The sequence below is a fragment of the Aulonocara stuartgranti genome (genome assembly GCF_965226115.1).
Source record: "Aulonocara stuartgranti genome assembly, chromosome: 9".
Lineage (NCBI taxonomy): Eukaryota > Metazoa > Chordata > Actinopteri > Cichliformes > Cichlidae > Aulonocara > Aulonocara stuartgranti.
Window position 1 is genome coordinate 22689988 of NC_138960.1, and position 23418 is coordinate 22713405.

General features: G+C 41.0%; 1 protein-coding gene across 1 annotated transcript in view; it reads right to left on the reverse strand.

Annotated features, from left to right (window-relative positions):
* Nucleotides 1-23418, reverse strand: part of plxdc2b (plexin domain containing 2b) — a 118853-nt gene that overhangs the window by 57341 nt on the left and 38094 nt on the right. The window contains exon 2 of the mRNA XM_082545881.1: nt 14357-14580. Coding sequence (XP_082402007.1) covers nt 14357-14580 — 224 coding nt within the window. The remainder of the gene's footprint in view (nt 1-14356; nt 14581-23418) is intronic.

Sequence of the window (23418 nt, forward strand, 5' to 3'; positions counted from 1 at the left end):
CAGTGCTTATGGTTAAAGTTACACTGTATAAAAGAAGATTGCAGCATTCCTTTTCTCCCAGTTCAAGTGTATAAACATAACTAGGGTGGCTGCTACAGGACAAACATCTTTTCGTCAACCAAGAGAGATCAAAAACATTAAGTTTAGACTGTACCCAATAAATGCTGTGGCTGGCCAGCGTGTTTCTACTAATGTCTGAACCAGATCTAGATCTGCCCCAAAGTTTTTCACTATCTGTGGATGGCTGTCAGTTCAGCTATCAATGCTTATTTATTCTGGAAGAAGCGGTAAAACTTTGTGAAATGAGTCTGATACAGGTCAGTGAGCCAGAGAAGCTCACTTTTGACCGATACCAGCGATACTGAAGTGGATTGTTTAGGATATCCAGAACTGTTGGTAGTTTCTGCTGCTGTTAGCTACTGTTAGCCTCATTTAGCTGCTGTTAGCAGGTGTTAGTGAAACAGTCTTTGAAATGAACATCTGATGGACTCCCCATGAGAAAATGTAATCAAACTGTTTATCAGAGGGAAAGGAAAGATTTTTAGCATACTAGAACCTAACATTAGCTGGCATGATGTTAGCTTAAAACCAGCTAATGTTGTTGTTTAGCTGGCTCTTGTCAGCTGTGTGGAGGGTTGCAGGACAATAAGTAATTGTGACAATATTGGGAATAATTGAGCATGTATATACATATTCTCGTTTGTTTAAGTGCCTGACTTGAATTCAGCAAATGAGGCTTGAGGTGAAAAGGAAGAGGATGACATCTGTACTGTATATTCTATGTATTTATTATCTCACTCTTATTGCATCTTTATGCCCTGTCCTAATGTTCAATGTCATGCTGCTCTGTTGTATCTTAATTGCCCCTTGGGGATAAATAAAGTCTTTCTGATTCTGATCTTATTAAGATGCCTGTGGCATTGTCTTTTTCCTTTGCGTTTTTGCTTTTTTGGTTAAGGGGACCACTTCCTGCTATACCATTAAAGTTTAAAGGAATCTAAAATCAGAAGTAGCAAAATCTCTTCTTACTGCCAGTTTTCCTTTAAGAAACCTTTAAGAAACTTGTGTGTGATAGTAGCTCCTTTGTTGTGGAAAGTTTGCATTGAGTCGGTGGGAGAAGTAGCTTCAGCCGCGGTGAAGCACATGCTGACAGCCAGGATTAAGTGACTGTAATCAACCATATAGTGTCTGGATATGTCTCAGCATAACAACTATCCAACCGTTCTTTATCGTCTTCCTCTTCCTGTCCTCGTCATGCAGAATTCATCTCCAGAGTAAAGGTTGTCAGTGAGCCAAGTCAAAGTAAAGATAGCACCAAAAGTTAAATTCAAACTCTGAGCAAGAATTAGCATCTCATTCAACATTCTGACATGACAAGCTACTCCATTTGAAGCCTGTAAGTGATATAGAAATGAGGCTTCGTTTCATGGTCTCATTTGTGTATGCATATGCACTTACATGTTTAAAAATAGGGCTAAAATGCGGCTTTTTCTTGACTCGACTTGAACAGAAATGTGTGTATTGTCGAGCCATTAGATGATGAGGGCTGGCACTGCGATTGGCAGACCTGCTGGGATTGATGCTGAGCGTGACTTCATCGCCCACCGGATCTCACGCTATGCTTGATTTAAAAGGAAAAAAACGCTTTAAATCCATCCTAAACACTTTGCCCTTTGGTCTACCCCACTATACAAACAGCCACATTCATACAAATGTTACACTATCATTCACATATATAACAAAATAAAAAACATCATCATGAAAGCTGCCTGTGTGGCATTAAGTCATGGTGACATTTTGACAAGTCTAAACCTAGAGAAATCCCTTTAAGGTAAAGTAACTGCAGAGTCACTTTCATATGCACGATTGCATTTTGAAACGCACAGCAGGACATAAAGACAGCTGACGTCTTTCATAAATCAAAACCCACAGAGGTTGTTAGACGTTCCACTCACCAGAAAGAAAAACAGTTGAAAAATCACTGGTGACAGTATAAATCCAAAAATGTGGAGCAGAATATTTTTAATATATTATTAGAAGCTACATGGAAGAGATACCCATCTCTGTTTTCAGCTTAAACTGCGGCGTCCCTGAGCTGACCTCTGTAGTTCAGCTTATTGCACAGTTGAACTCATGAACACCTAGTGCATCATATTTGAGATTTCTTTTTTTAATAGTAATAGTATGAGGAATACCTCGTCTCCTTGATATCATAGAGAGACAAATACACATAGAAACTGGGTGATAGAGCAGTCTGATCTATAAGCTTTTGGCTCTCAGGGGTCTGATTAAACTTTTCCCATGTTTAACATGATCATTCACTATAGGTACCTGGTAAAGTGTTCATCAATAGAATTACCCAATCAGCCAATCACATAACAGCAACTCACTGCATTTATGCATGTAGACATGGTTAAGATGACCTGCTTAAGTTCAAACCGAGCATCAGAATGGGGGAAAAAAGAGGTTTACAGTAACTTTGAACATGGGGCGATCGTGGCTCAAGAGTTGGGAGTTCGCCTTGCTGGTTCGAGCCCTGGCTTGCACAGTCTCGGTCGTTGTGTGCTTGGGCAAGACACTTCACCCATTGCCTACTGGTGGTGGTCAGAGGGCCCGGTGGCGCCAGTGTCCGGCAGCCTCGCCTCTATCAGTGTGCCCCAGGGTGGCTGTGGCTACTATGTAGCTTGCCATCACCAGTGTGTGAATGTGTGTGTGAATGGGTGAATGAGTGGATGATTGGATGTGTAAAGCACTTTGGGGTCCTTAGGGACTAGTAAAGCGCTATACAAATACAGGCCATTTATGGAATGGTTGTTGGTGTCAGGTGGGCTCATCTGAGTATTTTCCAAACTGTTGATTTGCTGGGATTTTCCCACAAAACCATTTAAGAGGATAATTACCAGCTTGCAAAGGAAAGCAGAAGAGAATATCTGAATGTAACAAACCTTGAAGCAGATGGGCTACAGCAGCAGAAGACCACACCGGGTGCCACTCATGTTAGCTAAGAACCGGCGGGTGGTGGCATGGTAGGCGAGTTCTTGGCACTCTGTCAGCCTCTTAGCACCACAGCTAGGTCCCTTAGCTATGGAAACACCACAGCCTACCTGAGTATTGTTGCTAACCATGTTCATTCTTTTAAGACCACAGTGTACCCATCCTCTGATGACTACTTTGAAGATAATGTTCAAATGATCTTAACTGGTTTCTTGAACCTGAAAATAAGTTCAGTGTACTCAAACGGTCTCCACAGTCACCAGATGTCAATCCCATAGAGAACCTTTGGGATGTGGTGGAATAGAAGGTTCAGTGGTTATGTGTGTATTATTAGTGTAAAGTCAAATGTCAGTTGTATATTCATACACAGTGGGGATAAGTTCAAACTGACACCCACAGAGTTACAGATGTGGATCAGCTGCCCTGAAAAGCTCAAGCAGGAGAAGGTGAATGTGAAAGCTGAAAAAATGTCTCTTAGATCCAGTATTTCATCTCTTCTTCATAAAGTGATAGACTACAAATAGATGGAGATGGAGAAATACTGTAATTGCTGTTGATAATGGATCACTTTGTGGATCTCGTGTACAAAAACAAACTGCTGTAAAGATTCAGAGTACAAAACCCATCCTCGATTCACTCCCATCTCTGTCTGAGGCATTTACTCAGGCTGCCCATTACATCAATATTGCATTATACCGAGACCTGAATATCTGGGCCAACATAGTTTCAATACTGAATGACTCTATAATATAAAGTAGAACCAAATAAAGTAATTTAGCACGTTGAGATTATTCTGGGTCCATTACTGAAATAAAATACGTTTTTTAAATTGTTATTCAAAAGTAGATAGCTGCGGCTGTGATTCGATGGGGTTTTTCAGAGGATAAGAGGAGAGTACACTAAAAACTGTAATCCCCTCAACTGTGATCATGTCTCTGCTGCAGCAGGACTCGAGCTTTGAATAAATGATTCAATATGTTGGGATTAAGATGCACATCTGCCAGCTTTCTTTTTCCCAAGACAACACTATCGTGCACAGTTACATCACGCTGAAGCGTGTTTGAAAAAGCATTTAAAGGACGCCATCGCTCATGTGTGTGGCTCTTCTTCAGTAGATAATGGTTGCCATCCATTACTTTTTGCCACACTTCTTCTAGTTTCAGCAGCTTGCTGGTGTTGGTAGGGAAACATCATCATGGCTGTGCCAGAGTATTTCAGACCTGCTGTAACAGCAGAATGGAAACTGAACTAAAGGTTTATGATGAATGCAAAATGTTGGACCGGGCCATTTCCCAGAATGCTCAGGCATGACCCAAAATAAACCAAAGGATAGCAAAACTGGATCCAATAATAATCAAGAGAATAGCAGCGTCATTATCATTAATTTCTATAATTTTTGTATTCATTTTGTAATAATATTTTTATTTTCTATTTCTATTCCATTTTGAAAACAGATTTCTACACAGTGACATGCAGAATTTATAATCAATGGACTAGATCTTGTACTGCTACCAGCCAATTTCTGGGTTCTATTAGTTATCCAAATAATATTCCTTAATCATGACACACCTGCACACAAACGGCTCATTTGGAAAAGGAAAGGATTTGGCTGATATCAGATTTTGTCTGAGAATGATTCACCTTCAGTTTATCTGAATCTATGGTCAGAATGTAAAGAATCACCACTGCAAGAAGCAGGAAGTTGTTAACCATCATCCCTACAGACAGGCCACAGCCAACGGGTTCGCAGACTGATCTACAACTAACGATCAAATAATCGATCAATTACACATTTGACAGGCTGGAAAGAACAAATGCGCATTATAATTACTGAGCATAACGTTAGTTCAGATCAAGTTCATCCACAATACAGATCAGCAGATGGGTCAGTTGACATTCCTCTACTCATCCTACTGGCAGATCTCACATACCTGCACTAGTAGTTTGACCACAGCTCCTTCATATGTGGAAATCCGAAGGTAGGAAAAGCAGCTAGTGGACAATCAAAGCCATCCCTTTAAATTCACGTGGTTACCTGATATCTCAGAGGACAGTGGCAGTATTTAATCCAATGATTATCATTGGACTGGGCCCAAACTATAGCCTTAACTCAGGCTGCACAGAACCACATTGACTGATAAAGACTAAATGCAACTCAGGACAAGTGATCATGTTTCAGAGAGCAGTGAAACAAATGGAGAATACATTCAGTGAGCAGACTGAAGTGAATCCAGGCATCTAATGTATAATTCAATGTGTACTCTCATCTGTGGGTTTACAGTAGAATTTAATTTGCAAACTGTCTGATGGGGCTGCTCTTTAAAGCGATTTCCATGGACTCAGAAATACACAGAGTGGACTACACACACTACCGGCTCTCTTTGTTCATCTGAAGAAGTGACTACAAACCAACGAGCTGCCTGACCCACTGAGAAACGTCTACACCCGTACTGCTGCAAGGTAGAAACTCAAAACTGAATTTAAACAAGCGTGGGTTCATCGGAAGAGCATCCGTGAGCTGCAGCAGCTGCCTGAGATGGTATGGCATTACACAGTCTAAACGGTGAGCAGTGTAAAGGCGGTAAACATCTCTTTCCAAACACGTTATCCCCCGGGAATCTTTTAACCGACTCGACAAACTGAAACACAAAACAAACAAATTAGGGCAGGTTCTGAAACTGCAGCTCAGGCGAGCAAAGTAATGAAAATTAGCAAACCGAATGACTCCCTTAAGAAACACAAATAAATAGTGAATGTAGTGAAGCATGTAACCCCCCCAAGTGCCTCCTGAGCACTTGGGGGGTCTCAGACATCCAATAACATGTCTCTGCCATAAACCACACCTCTATTACTACACATCAAAGGAAGCTACACAAACACACAAATAGAAGTGGGATGGATAAACCCCCGAAAAACGGATATATTTTTGCTGGCAATCTGACATGCTTGACTCTGGTTAAATATCAGCTCAGTGTAGATCTGAACATCCAGATGTGAACATAAGTGTATATTTTCATCTCAGAGAGACCACAAGGAGTTTTATGTCTCTCTTGTGTTGTCGCAACATGATAAGGGATTTGAAAAAGGAGCAGTCTGCACAATTTATCATCTGAGCGGCTGCTGCATGCCCTCTGCCGCTGACGGTTTTATTCCTCATTCCTCATAAAGATAAGATTTGAAATGTTGCCTCTGACAGCAGGAAACCCCGAGTAAAATAAAGCAAAGTAGAGCTTTTTCAAATGTATGTCGTCTTATGTTTACTTGTTGTAATTTTGTCTCCTTGATTGTCTATTCTGTGAATCTGTTCCTTTTCAGTAAACACGCCATCCATCCATTGTGCTGCTGTCTAATCCTCACTTATGCTCCCTGAGGAGGTTACTTTCATTTCTCTCACTGAAGGGTGTTTTCAATCTCACTTCAAACTCTAAGGACAGAGGGTGTTTAATGCTGTGCAGAGTGTAAAGCCCCAATGACGCAGATTTGTAATATTACGTTGTAGAAATAAAAATGGCTTCACTTTAGGTCAGGGCTACATATTCCTTCTGCTTGGTATGCGAACAGGACCTCGAGGTGATTTCTAGGACTGAGTTTTTGTTGGAGTGGAAGTAGAGGTGGTGAAAAGGTGCAATGCTTTTTATCTCCTGTCTCGGTGAACAATGACTGCAAACGCTGTGTTGCAGGGTAATGAAGCAGGAATGCGGCGTTATGTATTTAAAAAAGGAAATGGGCTGCGCTCTTCTTCTGCATGTTTCTGTCACAAATCAATGTCTGCCCTTTCTCAACGTTAACAGAGTGCTAGCATCTCATTTAAAGGAAGTCTGCACTTGAAGAACAGTGTTTACCAAACTTCTGTATTTCTTTTTTTAAGATATGCTCTTGCTGACAAAGTGTGACCAGCTTCATGCTGCTGTGGAAGTGTTTCTAAAGTTAATGTGTTAATATTATTCACGGGCTTGTGCATATTTCACTGGATTCTTCTCTTAACTTTGACTCGCTGTACTTCGCTCGCGCATCGAAAAACAAGTGTTGAGCATCATGTAACTGACAAAATTTTTTTTTTGTTTACACGGGGTGGGTGGGGGTGTTTATCAGACCGCTGATGTGTGAAGCTATTTTGAAGACACTGTATAACAGTTATTTTTCCCTAATCACTGTTCATAATTGGGAGAAATCATGCCCACCTGCCACCGAGCATAAACGGAGAGGAGGTGGAGAGAGTCTGTAGTTTCAGAACACACACACATTGTCTCAAAAAAAAAAAAAAAACACAACAAAGATTGTATTTCCTGAGATCCCTGAGGAAAATGAATCTCTCTCAAAAACCTTCTGTTGTCTTTCTACCAATACACCGTTGAAAGTGTCCTCACCCAGGGCGCTCTGACACATATGGAAACAGTTCTGCAGAGACTCATAAAAGCTGCACTAAAGATGGCCACACACAGCTGCCTGCTCTTAGACACATATGCAGCTTTCAGAAAGTATTGTAAACGACCTATCTCACATCAGCTGTTTGAATGTCTGCTTTCAGGTAAATGTCATAAATCCATCAAAGCACGCGCCACAGGACTTTTTTTTTTTTATCATCATCACACTGAACTCTGCTTTAAAATCAAACACTCAATAAATCAATTAGACATCAAATCTATTAACACCATTCACAATATCATTTACTTTTTATACACAGTTTTCTTATAGAAATACAATATTTTTATAGAATTGCTGCAGCCACTTTTACTCTCTTAAGCACCCATACACATCTGGAACTAAGCTAAAATAGCCAATGACAGCTAAGAAGCCAGCGAAATCATTCAGCATCGAGCTGGCCTTGAATCATGTTGTGGGTTATGTACATGGATTTTTTTGATAGGCGATCTGGCAACTTGGGTAACATAAGATGACACACAAAATGTGCTAATCCGTGCATTATAATTGGTCGAAAGAAAATCTGAGGGTCACGTAAATTTTGTGAATTTCCCAGGAGAAGTAGCAAAACGGGAGGGTGCCCGGAGATGTCTTAAAATGCGGGAGAAACCTGGAAAAGAAAGGAATGTTTGCGGGTGTTTTTTTTGCTTTATATGACTTTCCATTGAAAATTAACTGTAACTAGTCACCCCTTTACTGGCAGCATGAACATGCCATTAGCCTCTGTGGTTAACTGGGGTTCTCATGTAGCCAGTGGACACCCAAGGAACAGATTGAAAATCTTTGAATGTAGATAAAATTTAGAAAAAGAATAGCAAATTAATAAAAAGCTTAATGCTGATAGTTTTGAGATTGCATTTCAGCCATTATGTTACCCTTTTGATATCCAAAAAGACTTAAAATCCCCCCAAAAACATGTTAATATTAGTCAGACTACAAACAGAAAGCTTCCACACTGAGACGGTTGTTTCTTCCTTCCAGATTTATGTAGATATCAGTTTATAGAGATCATCAGACTACTGATGGATTGCTGCACCTACATGCTCAGGTCTGTCGTCTGCTAGCTGATTTTGTTTTCATGGGCTCCAGGGATACGAGAGTCCGATCAGCCACAAGCGTAGATTTTTGTAGAGATGGTAGAGAGGCTTCCCTCTCAATATTTAGAACAAGTGCATCTTCACCCGAAGGTAAAAGCACAAAAGCATCCATGTTTTAATTAGTTACTCAGAGAAGAAATAAAGCCTCACACTTGGACAGGTCGTCTTCCCTTCTCAATTTATCTTTTTCACTTTGAAAATATTAACTTTAATTATGAGAAGGAATTAAACACTGAGCCTTTGTAGCAAGTGAGAGCCTGACCGCCTTATATTTCACAAGTGCATTTTTCCTGTGTGACTGTTACTGTAGTTATGTACCGGTTCTCAGATTGCGTCAAAGAATACTCAGCATTGTCCGTGTTACATGGACACCATGGAAAATGGTGGATATTCACTAAAGGGTCTATAATTTTAACACTTTCACCACAGGGGGCAGTGTTTTACTAGTGTATGTGTACTTAACTGTGTGCTGCTGTTCTTTAAACCTTCTTGGTGCTTTTTGTCGAGATGTGAACCTTGGTTTTTGTTGCCTCCTGCTTAAAAAAAATCTGTTTGTTGTGTATTTCATTTAGTTGCACTTCCATCCTTTGCTCTGTTTCTCACCTATTTTGTGCCACACGTGTCCTCTTGGGTATAAATGCCTCCAGCCTTGCTATCCCCACTGCCACCTTGTCTTTGTTCAACTCTGATGTAAAGTTTTCACGGCATAAACTTGTCTTTTCTTCCTGTTTCCTGTTTTATTCTGTTGTATTAATGTTGGATTTTCTTGTGTATTGACTTGTTTTACCTTTTACCTGCCCTCGCCTATGCTGTTTACCTTTCCTACACTGATTAAAGGCAGAGCTCTTCCTCCATGACAAAAACATTTTTAGTCCTGAACCGATTTCCTTCGTCTTGCGCTGCTGAAAATGTTTTCCTTTACCTGGTTAAATAACGGTTACATGAACTCTGTGTATGACCTTGTGGTAGAAAGCAGTATTACATGAAAACACAGCCACTGCCTTAGTTCAAATTTATTTGATATCTCTTCAGCACAATACAAAGATGTAAATACATAGCAGCTGTTCCCTCACGATCTATTGATACTGTTAATTTTGGAGGATTTTAGATGATCCCTTACAACAGGAAATTAAAGAAGTATTGTGCATTAAAAAATAATGGCATTAGTTACCATTAGGTTGTGATTTATGGGATAAAAATTCAGAGATATTTTTATAGTTTCCTTCATGTTCTTCAAAACAGAAAAAAATAAAACTATGTTGTACATGAAGTGCCTGCAGCCACAATTGCATAACATGTTGAAAGGTAGCCATTAGATAACAAACATGAAAAATACAACAGAACCACCACAAGCTGCGAGCATGTCGGGGTGTGCAGAGACCTCAGTGTGCTCAGCTGCTGATGAGACTTGGCTTATATTCAGACACCCTGACTCGTTCCTACAGTTTGATTCTGCCTTTCTTATTCCATCGTACAGTGACCTGAGGACACCTACAGCAGAGAAGCTGTTTAATCTGGGTTAATGATCCGGAGAGCTGCTGCAGTGAGTAACAGTCGTTCAGGCGTCAGACAGTCTGCTGTCTAAGCCGCTGTGGTTAAAACCTTCATGTAGAGGTGACAGGAAAGCTGCTATTGGCTAACTTGTGTGTTAAACAAGCACAGAATGACCTCAAAAGGAAGGAGAAAGAAAAAGATCAACAGATTTTTTCACCTGCACTGATGCGGATGAGTTCAACTGGGAAGCATTCAGTCCATCCTTGGATAAAACACGCATAAAAACGTAAAGTTTGGGGCCTTGTGAGTCTCTGTACGGTTGTATAGTTGTGTTTTTCTTTTTCAAACTGACAAACTGACTTTAAATGGTTACACAAAAATGACTTCTTTTTAGCACAAACTCTACATTTTTAATTATTTGCATTGTACAACAAGCAAAAAAGTGGAATTGGACAACAAGTAGTATTTACTGATTTGGGTTTTCTCTGTATTCTAGCTCTGTCCTCTCTCAAATGCACCAAATAAGAAAAAAAAATCGTATTCATAAATTCAGAGCTGGTTAAGCATTTAACTTTTTTCTGTTTTAGCATATTTACCAAACACAACACAACGTACTATAAATAGAAGCAATAAAAATAATTGTGCTCAAAAATATTTGAAGCATAATTTCAGCAGAGAAAATAACAAAAGCCTCCTCTTTGCACCCCAAACTGTAAATGCTATAAACTCGGTAAATACGGCCCAGAGAGTGAGCTGCCTAGGTGCTGCATGCCGATCTCAGATTCGTTCTTGTTTAAAGCAGGGATGTCAAACACAAGCAGCCCGGCAAAAACTCCAAACTGGCCCACTGGACAGCTTTGGAAAATGTGAAGGTGGGTATAGAGTTCGGATTAAAAAAAAATTAAGAATAACTAAAATTAACAAAAACTTTGTGCCTTATAATTACATGACAGTGTGGGCAATAAGCTACCAGAACCTTTTCTGTAATTTTTACATTTATTTATTACAATTTAAGCCCAAAGAGTTACAGCAGCAGCGTGTCTTTATCATGTAGAAAAACCGAGACATGTGGCTGAAACTGAACTTCTTCTTATATTTAGATATTTCAGGGATTAAATATGTATTTAATGCTCTTTTTACTGACAGAAAGAGGAGTTCACTGGTCCACTGAAGACCAAAGTGGGCTCTATGTGGCCCACGGTGTAAAATGAGCTCGACAACCCCGCCTTCGAACGACTGCTGCTTGCTCCACCTCTTACTTTAACCTTAAAACCAAACAGGACCTGATAGGGTGTGAAATTCTTTTACATTTCATTGCTCATATGGTCTGAAACCCCAACAGGTTTTCACAAAGATAGCTGGGGATTTTTTTTTGTCTTTTAGTTTGGAAGAGCATCAAACTTGCTGTCATTAAACAAACTGATGCAAAGCGTCAGTAATTACCACAAGTCTTTGTTACTCACTTTGACAAAATCACTGCTTAACGGCATCTCTTAAGACCCACTATTGCACATCAACGAACAACAATAACACAGCGAGAAATTGATGGCATGACAGGCAGTAATTTCAACAGACTGGAGTGTAATGCAGCTATACGACCTTTTTCAGCGCAAGCTTAGATTCACATTTGTTTTGACAGGTAATTTTGGTTGTAAATCACTATTTGAAAGCAGCTTGAAGACTCGCGCAACAAAATAAATTAGGGTACAAAATAACTCCTGGGATGTGTTTACCATCACTGAGTGGTGATATATACCTTTGCTAAAGTGTCAAAGAGTAGATTTCTCCACCAGGACACAGCTAAAGCTGTTTGAGCGGACGGTCTTTAAACCCATTCAGCTCACTGCCGCGTGGAAGCCTTGAGCTCAGTGTTTACTGTTTCTGCCCTCTGAATATGAAGGCTCTGCTGGTGGCAGGTGAGGGAGTGCGTGTGCTGAGTAATGGCAGGGAGGACTGACGGGGTGTTTGTGCTGTCGACTGTTTTTTTCCATTCTGCAACAACAAATGAGGCTCAGAGAGACAAAAAACAACGAGACGGGACATGTCTGAGTGGCGGCGAGCACTTATGTAAGCATAAATGTGCGTGGCTATGACAAACGGAGCACAGGTGCGTGCTGTAGTCCGAGCGTGTTTACAGTTGTGTGAAATTTAAAGTGGTGTGTGTGTGCTTACACACGAATTTGAGCGTGAATGATTACAGCTGACGATTAAAGCTTCTCAGCCCTTGTCACTGAGAGAGACAGGGCTGTGAACCTGAGATGATTAGAGGCCACGGGAAAACTTAACGAGCTGTCTACAACCCAGCTGAACGCCCCCATGCTGCGTGCCATCCAAGGCGCCACAACAAGGTATGCGGGCGATGCCTCTCATTTACATAGATACAAACACAGATTGAGAGCAGCTATTAATCTCCAGCAGGTCCTCCAGACCATTCACATTGTAGGGGGCTGGGTTAATTTCCTGTTCTGGTCTTTTTGAGGTCAAATTTAAAAGGATCCAGTCCCACATAGAAGGTAAATGAACACCTGAGGGCTGGGCTTAATTTGATATAAAATATTAATCCTTAAAGGCCCCTCCTCGTCTTCTTTTTTCATTACTAAACATCCACTCTTGTAAGGAGATTTATAATTGCTCCAGGGAAGCGACCTAAGAGTAGTTTTGGGTCTGGCTCAACAGAGGACTTTATTGATTCATTCATTTCATACTAGTAGGAGGATTTACTGCGTGACGTCGGTCAAACACAAGAAATGAATTAAGGCTGGTGAGTGAAAATGCAGAAACTGTGAACTGCAGGAGAACTTTTAACATCTTTCATTAACATATTATTTAATATAAACTTACAGGCGACTTTGATGTTTGGGCAAATGTTTTGACAATGGTGGGAAGGAAACCTCCAGCAGAACTAGGTTTAGGGAGGGACAGCCATCTGCCGTGACCGGTTGGGGTCAGAGGAAGATTGATAAATGATAAATAATATGTAAAGTTACAGAAAAGCTTTGTGGTAGTTCACTGCTCAGACTGTCTTGTAATTACATGTATAAATTTCGAGAAAGTTTTCATTAATTGGCAGAAAATCTTCTTGTACTTTGGTGTGTTATGGATGTCCTTGTAATCGGAAGTTTGCCGGTTCGAGCCCCGGCTTGGTCAGTCTCGGTCGTTGTGTCCTTGGGCAAGACACTTCACCCGTTGCCTACTGGTGGTGGTCAGAGGGCCCGGTGGCGCCAGTGTCCGGCAGCCTCGCCTCTGTCAGTGCGCCCCAGGGTGGCTGTGGCTACATTGTAGCTTGCCATCACCAGTGTGTGAATGTGTGTGTGAATGGGTGGATGACAGGTTGTGTAAAGCGCTTTGGGGTCCTTAGGGACTAGAAAAGCGCTATACAAATACAGGCCATTTACCATTTACCATGTCAGTGGGGGGGGTCTTTAATAATTAGAAAAGCTGTAAAACCCATGAAAACACAGTTAAAAGTTCAAAATCTCCTTCACATTTGCCAGGCTGATTCTGGCCCCAAGTGTTTTGTGTGACACCCCTGATTTAACCATTACGGTTAAGTTATGTCGTTATGAGAGAAGCACCTGGTTATGAAATCAGATGTAACAGAAAACTTATGTTTCCATCAATCTATTTTCATCTCGTTTTCTATATCAGGGTTGCAGGGGAGCGTATGACAGCTGCCATGGGACACAGGTGGGATACAGCCTGGGCAAGTAACCAATCTATGACGGGGCTAACACAGAAAGACAGGCAGCTGCTCAAGCTTACATTCACACCTCCAACCAATTTAGAATTGACAATTAATCTAACCTGAACCCACTGACTGGATTTGACCCAGGACCTTCTTGTCGTGAGAGGAAATTAATACTGAAACTTTCCAGCACACTTGTTTTTTGCATCTTCCACAACAAAAATACACGCTCACTTCCCCCATTTAATTTCCCCCATAATTAAGACTCTTAGATAACCTGCCAAGAATGCCAACATCTGCAGGAAAGCCTTTGTAAGGACGGTAGCAGTAACACTATAAGGTGAGGAAGTGCCTAAATAACAATGACATACCAGTGCATTTACTGGGCATCTCCAAGACTGAAACAATGGCATCTTCAGGCATTTACTGGCCGTTAAACACCAGTGAAGCATGCCAGACGTTGCTTCTAACCTAAAGCAATTGAAAGTATGGTTCACTTACCTGCTGCTTTCTTTTATTGCCTAATCTGTGCATATGCAGTAAAACAAGCTTTACTTTTAAAGCTTGATGCTTGGCTTTTGACTTATTGTCCTAGCCTTCTAAAGGAAAAAAAGAAAAAGAAGCTGTGATAAAAATAAGATCTGGTCCTTGGATCGTTGCTTACCTCTATCTGGGAGCTGTTGTCTGCTTCCTCTGCTGAAACCAGGCCTGGGAAGCCTTCAGGCTCCTCCTGTTCACGCTCCTGGTCCTGCTCCTGACTGGCTCTGTTACTGTCCATGTTACGAGGCTTTGGGGGGAGCCATCTCCTCCACCGGTGACTGTAAAGCTTCACGTCAACAGCTGTATCCTCATCTCTCGCCTGCTCCTGCACGTATGAGTATGGCACCCCTAAGGAGACAGAACAGGAAAGTGTGATTAATAAACAGCTCTCAACAGCTCAATTACTTCTTAAAACAGAATAACTGCTATGATGCCTTCCAGTCAGGTTTTAGACAGAACCACAGCACTGAAACCGCTCTGACCAAAGTGTTTAATGACATATGTCTGAATACAGACAGTGGAAAAATGTCAGTCTTAGTTTTGCTGGATCTCAGTGCAGCATTTGATACAGTTGACCACAACATATTACTCAAACGACTGGAGAGCTGGGCAGGTCTTTCAGGAACTGTACTAAACTGGTTCAAAACATACTTAGAAAACAGGAAATACTTTGTATCAATAGGTAACTTCACATCTGAGCAGACAAGCATCACATGTGGAGTTCCCCAAGGTTCCATCTTGGGACCCCTTCTGTTTAACATTTACATGCTCCCACTTTCACAGATTATAAAGAACAACGAAATAAACTATCATAGCTATGCAGATGACACACAAATATATATCACAATGTCACCAGGAGACCAAGGCCCTGTACAGGCTCTTGGTAAATGCATTGAGGAAATTAACGACTGGTTATGAAGTAATAGTCTTTGGTGCCAAAGAAAAACGATTACAGGTCACCAGAGACAGTCTATACACCTAAAAACCACAAACCAGGCGAGAAATTTGGGTGTAGTGATGGATGCAGACCTAAACTTAGAAAAACACATTAAGACAATAACAAAATCAGCTTACTATCACCTTAAGAATATATCAAGGATAAAAGATCTGATGTCTCAACAGGACCTGGAAAAACTAGTCCATGCATTCATCTTTAGTAGGCTTGATTACTGTAACAGCATCTTTACAGGTCTACCTAAAAAATCAGTCAGACAGCTGCAGCTCATTCAGAACTCTGCTGCTCGAGTCCTCACTAAGACCAAAAAAGTGGACCACATCAGTCCAGCTCTGAGGTCTTTACACTGGCTGCCTGTCCATCAGAGGATAGACTTTAAAGTTCCGATGCTGGCCTATAAAGCTCTGAATGGTTTAGGACCAAAATACATCAGTGACCTCCTGACCCAGTATGAACCTTCCAGATCCCTCAGGTCATCTGGATCCGGTTTTTTTATCAGTTCCCAGAGTCAGAACCAGACACGGAGAAGCTGCATTCAGCTTTCATGCTCCATATATCTGGAACAAACTCTCAGAAAGGATCAGATCAGCTGAAACACTCAGTTTATTTAAATCCAGGTTGAAGACTCACCTATTCTCAGCTGCATTTGAATAAAGCACCAAATCCACACTTTTAAGCTTAAATTTCAAAACTTACATTTAACTACTGATTTTATCTACTTTTTTTAAAATCAATTTTAAATTGTGCTTTTTATTTTTTAATGTCTCTGTAAAGCACTTTGAATCACCTTGTTGTTGAATTGTGCTATATAAATAAACTTGCCTTGCCTAAACAACACTGGTAGATAGATGTATGATAACCCACCAGAAATAAGCTTTGATTGATATGCTAGAGAACCTAAACCATTAAACCCTCTCACAGTCAACTAAAAGGTAAAATCTGTTGCTGTGTAATAAAAACTGTCAGTTTTCAGGGCTACGATAATCACATACCACCAAAGTATTTTTACTTTCAATAAGCCAACAGTCAAATTACAGACGTGGGGACTGTTCAAGCCATTAATGTAATAAGTAACAGTGTCAGTTGACTTTTCTCATTTCTCCATCTGCCTGAAACACATGCACACGAGGAATGAGTCAGCAGCCTTCACACAGACCAGTGGGCCACAGTCACAGCTAATCATCCCGGTTCCTTCGGTCTGAAACGAGACGCCGGTGACAGGTGAGAAATGGCACCGAGTTACTGTAAACACTGACTTGATTATCTGAGCCAGAGACAGATGGATTGGAGATACAATCTGCTGCGTCACTATAAGAAATCTACTTTCCCTTATTCCATCCTTCTTCTCTCAGAGTGACATAATGAAGCGCTTTGCTGATTTGAATCACTGCCTTAATTCAACAGGAGCTAACTGTGCAGTTTGTATTTTATATAGTTAAACAACTACTTCTCATTTAGATGGAAAAGCCTCAGTGTGGTGTGAACAGATGTCTGCAAAGATGCATTTAAAAAAAAGGTTATAGTTTAAAGGTTCACTGTGGAGTTTTTAACCTCCATTAGAGGTGCAGAGGTGTCTTTATGGACAAGGTCAGCATGGCACTTACTGACAGGGAACAGTAACATGCAAAGATGTGCAAAAATTTGTCACAGCAAGAGAAGAAGAAGAAGACCACCTGACAGTACAGGATGTTGTGTATAAATCTATAAATCGACATAAATAGTTTTGTGTTTTTCACATTCAGACACGGCAATGCGCAGATTCACACTACTCTGCTTTTACACGTATTTCTGCTCACACCAGTTAATCCATGCTCCTTACACTCAGGTTGTTCTCACTGATTGCAAAACTTCTCCTGAATTTCTGCTCTTGAAAGTGAAAGTTTGCAACTCATAGTGTGGATACAGCACGCAAATGCAATGTTAAATCCCAAGTTTGAGTCTTGGCCGGACAAAACATTATTTTCCCCACATTTCTGTCTAAAATGCAGAGACTGCATACCTCCACCTTGGAATTCTATTGAAAACAGAAAATATTGTTTTTTGTAAACCAAATATATCAGAATTCCTGAAGCTGATTTTTTCCAAATATGGTGCAGACAATTAAAATCTTTTTGTCTGACACGTTGCAATTATATTCACTTTACTTCTTTTTGGAGCATCCCTCAACGACAGGTACTCAAACTGTAATTGACTTCATCCACTCTGCACTGTGCTTGAGGACTCTTAATATTTTGTCCCTGCATGGCTTTTAGAGTAAAAAAAAACTGTTATTAAAAATGTAAGTGGACTGATCTTTATATAGCATTTTTCTGCCCGATTCACTCACATTCTGGTACTGTCTTCTATTTTAATAGAATTATATTTTAAACTAACATTGTTCTATAATCATAGAACAACAGGGTTCACTTTCTTGCCCAAGGAGACTTTGGCACACAGACTGTCACAGCAACTGCCTCCTATTTTGCTCTTCTTTCCTTTGTAACTGTGTCCTTTGTAACCCCACCCTGTGTTTGATTTTCCCCATTTTTGTCTCATTTCCAATAAGCCACCAGCTTATTGGAAATGAGACTTTGAAAAACAGTAATATACTCCAATTATATTCTAATAGGCTAGTTGTTGTGCCTTTAGGTACAATGTTCAAACTGTTTCTTTCAGGTTGGTATAAAACTAGAACACCTTGAGCACTTTTATAAGGTCAGCAGCTGCTGCTGAGTTCCAAGCTTTTATGAGCGTATAGTTTTATAAACATACTGTAACATTATGGCTTTCTTATATCTATTTTTTTCCTTATTTTCCATAGTAGAGCAGTAGACGTGATTAAAAGTAAAACCTGACAAAGAATGCTTGTTCTCCACTTGTTTACAAGTGTTTCTCTACTTCAGATGCATCACAGAAGGCCGCGGACGTCTGTTCATCTGTCGGTCCTGTTATGACTTCAGGCTTGTTTGCCTTCAGGCTTATAAGCTCCTGCCCCTCCCCCTGGTGACCTGACTAGGATTGGGCTATTAATGTAAATTTGTAACAAACTTAATTTTCGTCGCACTCATCCAGACACAAAGTTTAAAAAAGGCTCATGGCAGATTTTTTGGGTTTTGGAACAAGGGGAACTGCTGATTCCTCTACTCTTAGTTTATGTTGCTTCTCTTTAATGAGACAGAGGTCACTGGGTTTAACTAGTAAGGAGCATTTTCCACTTTTCCCCCTCCGTCTCTTCTCTAACGCTCGCATTTCATTCTCGCTGCCGTCCCTCCTCCCCGCTCCTCCCTCGGGGCCCCCCAACCAGAGGCACTGGTCGGGGGGCCCCGACTGCCTCTCTTCTCCCCACTGGAGAAGAGAGGCAGCGAGAGCAAGTGGAGAAGCTTAAGATGCTAATTCGCTCAAAGAGGAGGCTGACAGATTCACTTTATAATGAGCGTTGGCAAAGGCAAAAAGCAAAGAGACCAATCTGCTCTAACGGGGGTGGGGTGTTGATGCACATGGGAAGAATTTATTGTGGCCAGAGGAAGAGTATGAAATGGGTCTGGGATGACTGCCTCACAATTTGCACATAACTGTTTTAGGAGAACAATTAAAAGTCACCTTCAGTCTCTGAAGTTAAAGACCACAAACTGAGCCAGGAATCCTGGTGTATGATCCAGGACCCAGACATAAATTTTAACTTCCATATTAAGAAAAATAACAACTCTGAGATTTGGAAAACATTTATAAGATACTTTTATCACTGAGCTATGACATAATTGTTATTTTCAATGTCATATAATTGCTATAAAATCATTTCATATACTTCCAGATATAAAGTAGGAGTCCTCATGGCAGTGAGCCAAAACTCCCAAAACTATCTTCCAGTGTGGATAATCTCACTCTTGTTTGGTCTCCGTGGCCACCTATTCACTCCCTGTCTCGTTCTCCGCATACCTCTAATACTTCCTGACACTCATCCTATCCCTAATAGTCATTAATCAGATCAAATCCGTGTGGACAAAGCAGCCCAGGCTACATCCCGTCAACAGCAGTTAAATACGCTAATCCAAGAGGCACCTACGCATACCGTTCCACTGATGTGTAAACATCTATTTCCTTTTAAAGGATCCTTAATATACAATGGAAAACTGGCAAAGTACACATAAACACAACACAGGGCCCTTGACAAATGGTTGCTCTTTTCCCAGCATGTCCCTCTGTGAGCCATGATGAGTCACCCATGCACCTGCATTTCTTCTTGTGAACACAGAAGTACTGTGATGCAGGGATGGCAGTATATCTGATTGTCCAGGGTCTTTTGTCAAGGATTTGGGAGGGCACTGAGGGCAGACCACCGAGGGACACCTAAAATAAACCTCCCCAGGAGGACGGGGGCTTCTCCTCCTAACGAGGCTATTCCTCTTTTGTGAGAAAGGAAATCTTACCCCTCTGCATTTCTTTCACTGCCTCTCAAAGCCACTGCATACCTTCACCCTGACTCTGTCGAGCACCCTTGTTGGCCTGACTCACGCCTGTCAACATCCCTGATTCACAAACCGCTTTTGGTTCCACCTGAAATCTTTCAAAGACACTGAGGCAGTAAAATCGCAGCATGAAGATCCTGTCTGCACCCTTTCTTTCATTCAGTTTCTGCTTGTTTTACTGTTTTCTTGTTTTCTCTTGGTTCCCACCTGACGCCGCGGTGCCGAAAGGAGACTTACAAACTTGACAAGTAGATGATTTGGAATGCTTCACTGCGTTTGTGCATAATTTCAGCGAGAAATGTAGAAAAAGTCACATCCACAAACGATTCCTTAGGCTTTATATCTCTTGGTGTCAGAGTGCTTAATTTAGTGCCCACTGAAAGCTGCTTTATCAGTGTACCCGCAGACCCTGCCAAGCACTTTGGAAGACCTTCAGTATTTTGTGCTGGAACTGTGCTGACTCACATCAGCTCGCCAGGGTCCACATGGATTAAGTTGATGTAACTATTCCAACTTTCTGCAACTATAACTATCTTTGAAATAGAAAAAAGTAAGGATCTGCTGTTGACACGGCACAAAACTAATTCTCACAGAGAACAGACAATGTGATCAAAATCTTTCTGCACTGGGAAGCAAAACAATGCAATTTTTCCTCCATTCACTTTCACTTTGTCTCTTCATTAGCAACAGCTGATTAGGGACATTTGTCAGAAGAAGTACTTTTAACAACATGTGCAAAAATCTGATCATGCAAGGGAATACTAACCTAGTCATTAAAATGCAGAAGAAGAAGAAACACAGTGGAAAAAGCTTTTGGAGGTCAGTTTACAGTATGTAACTTTTCTGCTTACACCTAAAACAATAGAAGGATTTGACGTAACTGACTTTCAAGAACTTTCCTGACTGTTTATTAACCTGCTGAAACAAATTAAACACCGTTTGAGTCACACTGACAAGGGTGAAGAAGCTAGTGAGCATGAGCACTGTCATATCTTATATTTCATTAAAAAAAAGACATCAAATTGCTTGATTTGTATAATAAACGGTCCAAACTCCAAAGACATTTACTTCAAATTGAAGCAGAGAAAACCTTTAAATGCACACACGGTGCACTGTACTATTATGCTGAAGCAGTGTGTGAAAAACTAAGTGCACCCTTACTGCTTCCAAAGGAATTAAGAGGGTGAACAGTAGACAGGTGTTGCTAATCAAGCACACTTGATTACCTGATTGATCGATCATCAGCAAGTGTGAGCACCTCTATAAAAGGTGAGGTTTTTGGCAGTTTGCTGGTCAGGAGCATTCAGGTGTGATCTTAATGTAGCAATTGTTGCTTTCCATCAATCTGGGAAAAGTTGTAACACCATTTCTGAAAAAATTGACATCCATCATTCTTTAGTGAAAAGATTATTCACAAGTGGAAAACAATCAAGGCAGATGTCAGTATTCCCAGAAGTGGACGTCAGAGTGTTAACTGCTCAGAGAGACTGTAAAAAACCCAAAACTTACATCTCAGACCTCAGTTAACATAACAGTACAATTAGAAAAAGACTGAATAAGTATGGCTTCTTTGGCAGTGCCAAGAGAAAGCCTCTTCTCTCTAACTAAAAAAGGCAGCACCTGTGTGCTTAAGTTGAGCTTTCCATGGTCTCCATGGTCATATCTTATCCAGTGTAGTTGCAGCTTTAGGCTTAAGTTTGCAAAGTTGCATCTAAACAAATCACAAGACGTCTGGAACGTGCTTTGGACAGATGAGCCCAAAGTAGAGGTGAACAGCGCCACGTTTGGTGAAACTCAAACACAACATATCAGGACAAACACCTCATACCAGCTGTCAGCACGGTGGTGGAGGGGTGATGGGTTTGTTTTGCAGCCACAGGATCTGGACACCTTGCTCTTCAACTCTTCTGTGAACCAGAGTCTTCTGGAGTATAAGCTGAGGCCATCTGTGTGACGGTACACCTTGGATGTACATAGTTTTCACACAATGCGCCTGTATTTCAGCTTAGTTTTTGCTGAATAAATAACAACACAGTGTAATATGGCACATGTTGTCGTTCATCTGAAGTTGGATTTACCCAATTTTAACACTTACTAAGGACCAGATTGATTTTTTTTATTATATCATGACAGGAAAAACCTTAGAGGGCATAATTTCTTTTTACTATCACTGCACACTGCTGCGCATAAATTCCAGGCATACAACTCTCAGTAATTATTATGCAGAGAAAGTGTGCTTTGTTGACCTGTGGTGTCTCAGATTTTACGCATCCCCTCTTAAAAACACAACCTGTCATTAAGCAAACACATAAAGTCGTAAAGCTGAGAGAAAGTTAAACACATCCAGTTTCACAGAGCTCCTAGAACGCAATCCGAATATCATACGCCGAAATCTGAGCTAATCAGAGCGTGAGACAAGTCAGGATAAGAATTAAAATAGTGCAGCAGATGAACAAAAGAACAAAATCGGTTTCTTCTTACGGAAAAGCCTCTAAAAGAAATTCATAAGCCAGTTTTCTAAAAGGATTTCTGATGTCTTTCCCCCTGGAGAGGAACATCAAGTTGGCATCCTGCCTGTCATGAACGCTTCGTTTCACCACAGATTTGTTTTGCCGACAATTAGTCACATCTTTCCAAGTCGGGGCACTGCAGCACAAACATCCCCCGAGGTTCAGATTAGGTCTGCCGATAAAAAACGATTTTTTTTCTTGAAACATAATAACCAGCTTGTTGAAGAAATCACATTGTAACTATTACACTGAAATTTTGATGTCTCACTTCAGCAATTAGTTAGAGCCCGTGACCCCTTTTGAAGAGAAAGAGTGCAAAGATACGCTTCAGAATTTTAATCAAAACGCTAAAGGACACACTCATATCGTATAAACTTGTTCTGACTTTTGCTGATATGCTTGTTGTGCAGGACACAATGAACTTTATCAGAATGGCTCCCGGCATCACCGGCACCAGGAAACGAGCATGTTGTGAGCGAGCCCTCCTTTATGCCGCCCAAAATGAGAAAGCAGGCAGGGGGGCTATAAATAAAAGCCCATTTTTGAACTCTGAACATGTTAATTACAATCTGCAGAGAAAGGAGGTGGAGGGAATGAATTAGAAGGTGACTAATATTGCATTCACACTGCCTGGGGAAACACAGCGTCCGTGAAGAGGACAGGTGTCAGGACTGCGTGTTAGAAGAAGGAATGAAGCCAAAGGGAGAGAAAATGAGGCGGAATTAGGAGGCAGTTCTGCTTCGGGTCCAGTGATTTTTAATCAAGGCTTTAACCTTGAGGAACATAACAGGTTTTTGTTGTTTTTTTACTATGGCTTTGTGGGGAGCTGCTAATTTTCTTTCTGAGTAAAAACAGTGGACACAAAATCCCAAGCAGGCTAAACCACAAAGCGCCCAGAAACATGCCTGAGCACAGTGTGTCAAACCCCAAAACACAGGGTTTAAAGTGCTGGAGTCAACCATCATGGAGTCTGCTGTCACTGCTGCGGCTTTCTTTATGTAATTGTTGGTTGTCTTGGCTCTGGCATTGGTCAGTGTAGGAAGTGTACACAAAAATGCTTTGGCAAAGAGACACACAGGCAGGCATGGCAGGCAGGCAGCACGATCACACAGACGAGAGCGCTTCCTGAGTGATACAAGCGCTAAGGAATTCAGGATTCTAGTCAGGCAAGGTTTCTGTCTCATATTCCAGGAGATTGAGTGATAGACTGCAGGACGATGAAGCGCGGCTGTTGGCCCTCATTCCACTTTGCGAATGAGTAGTACTGCACTGGAGC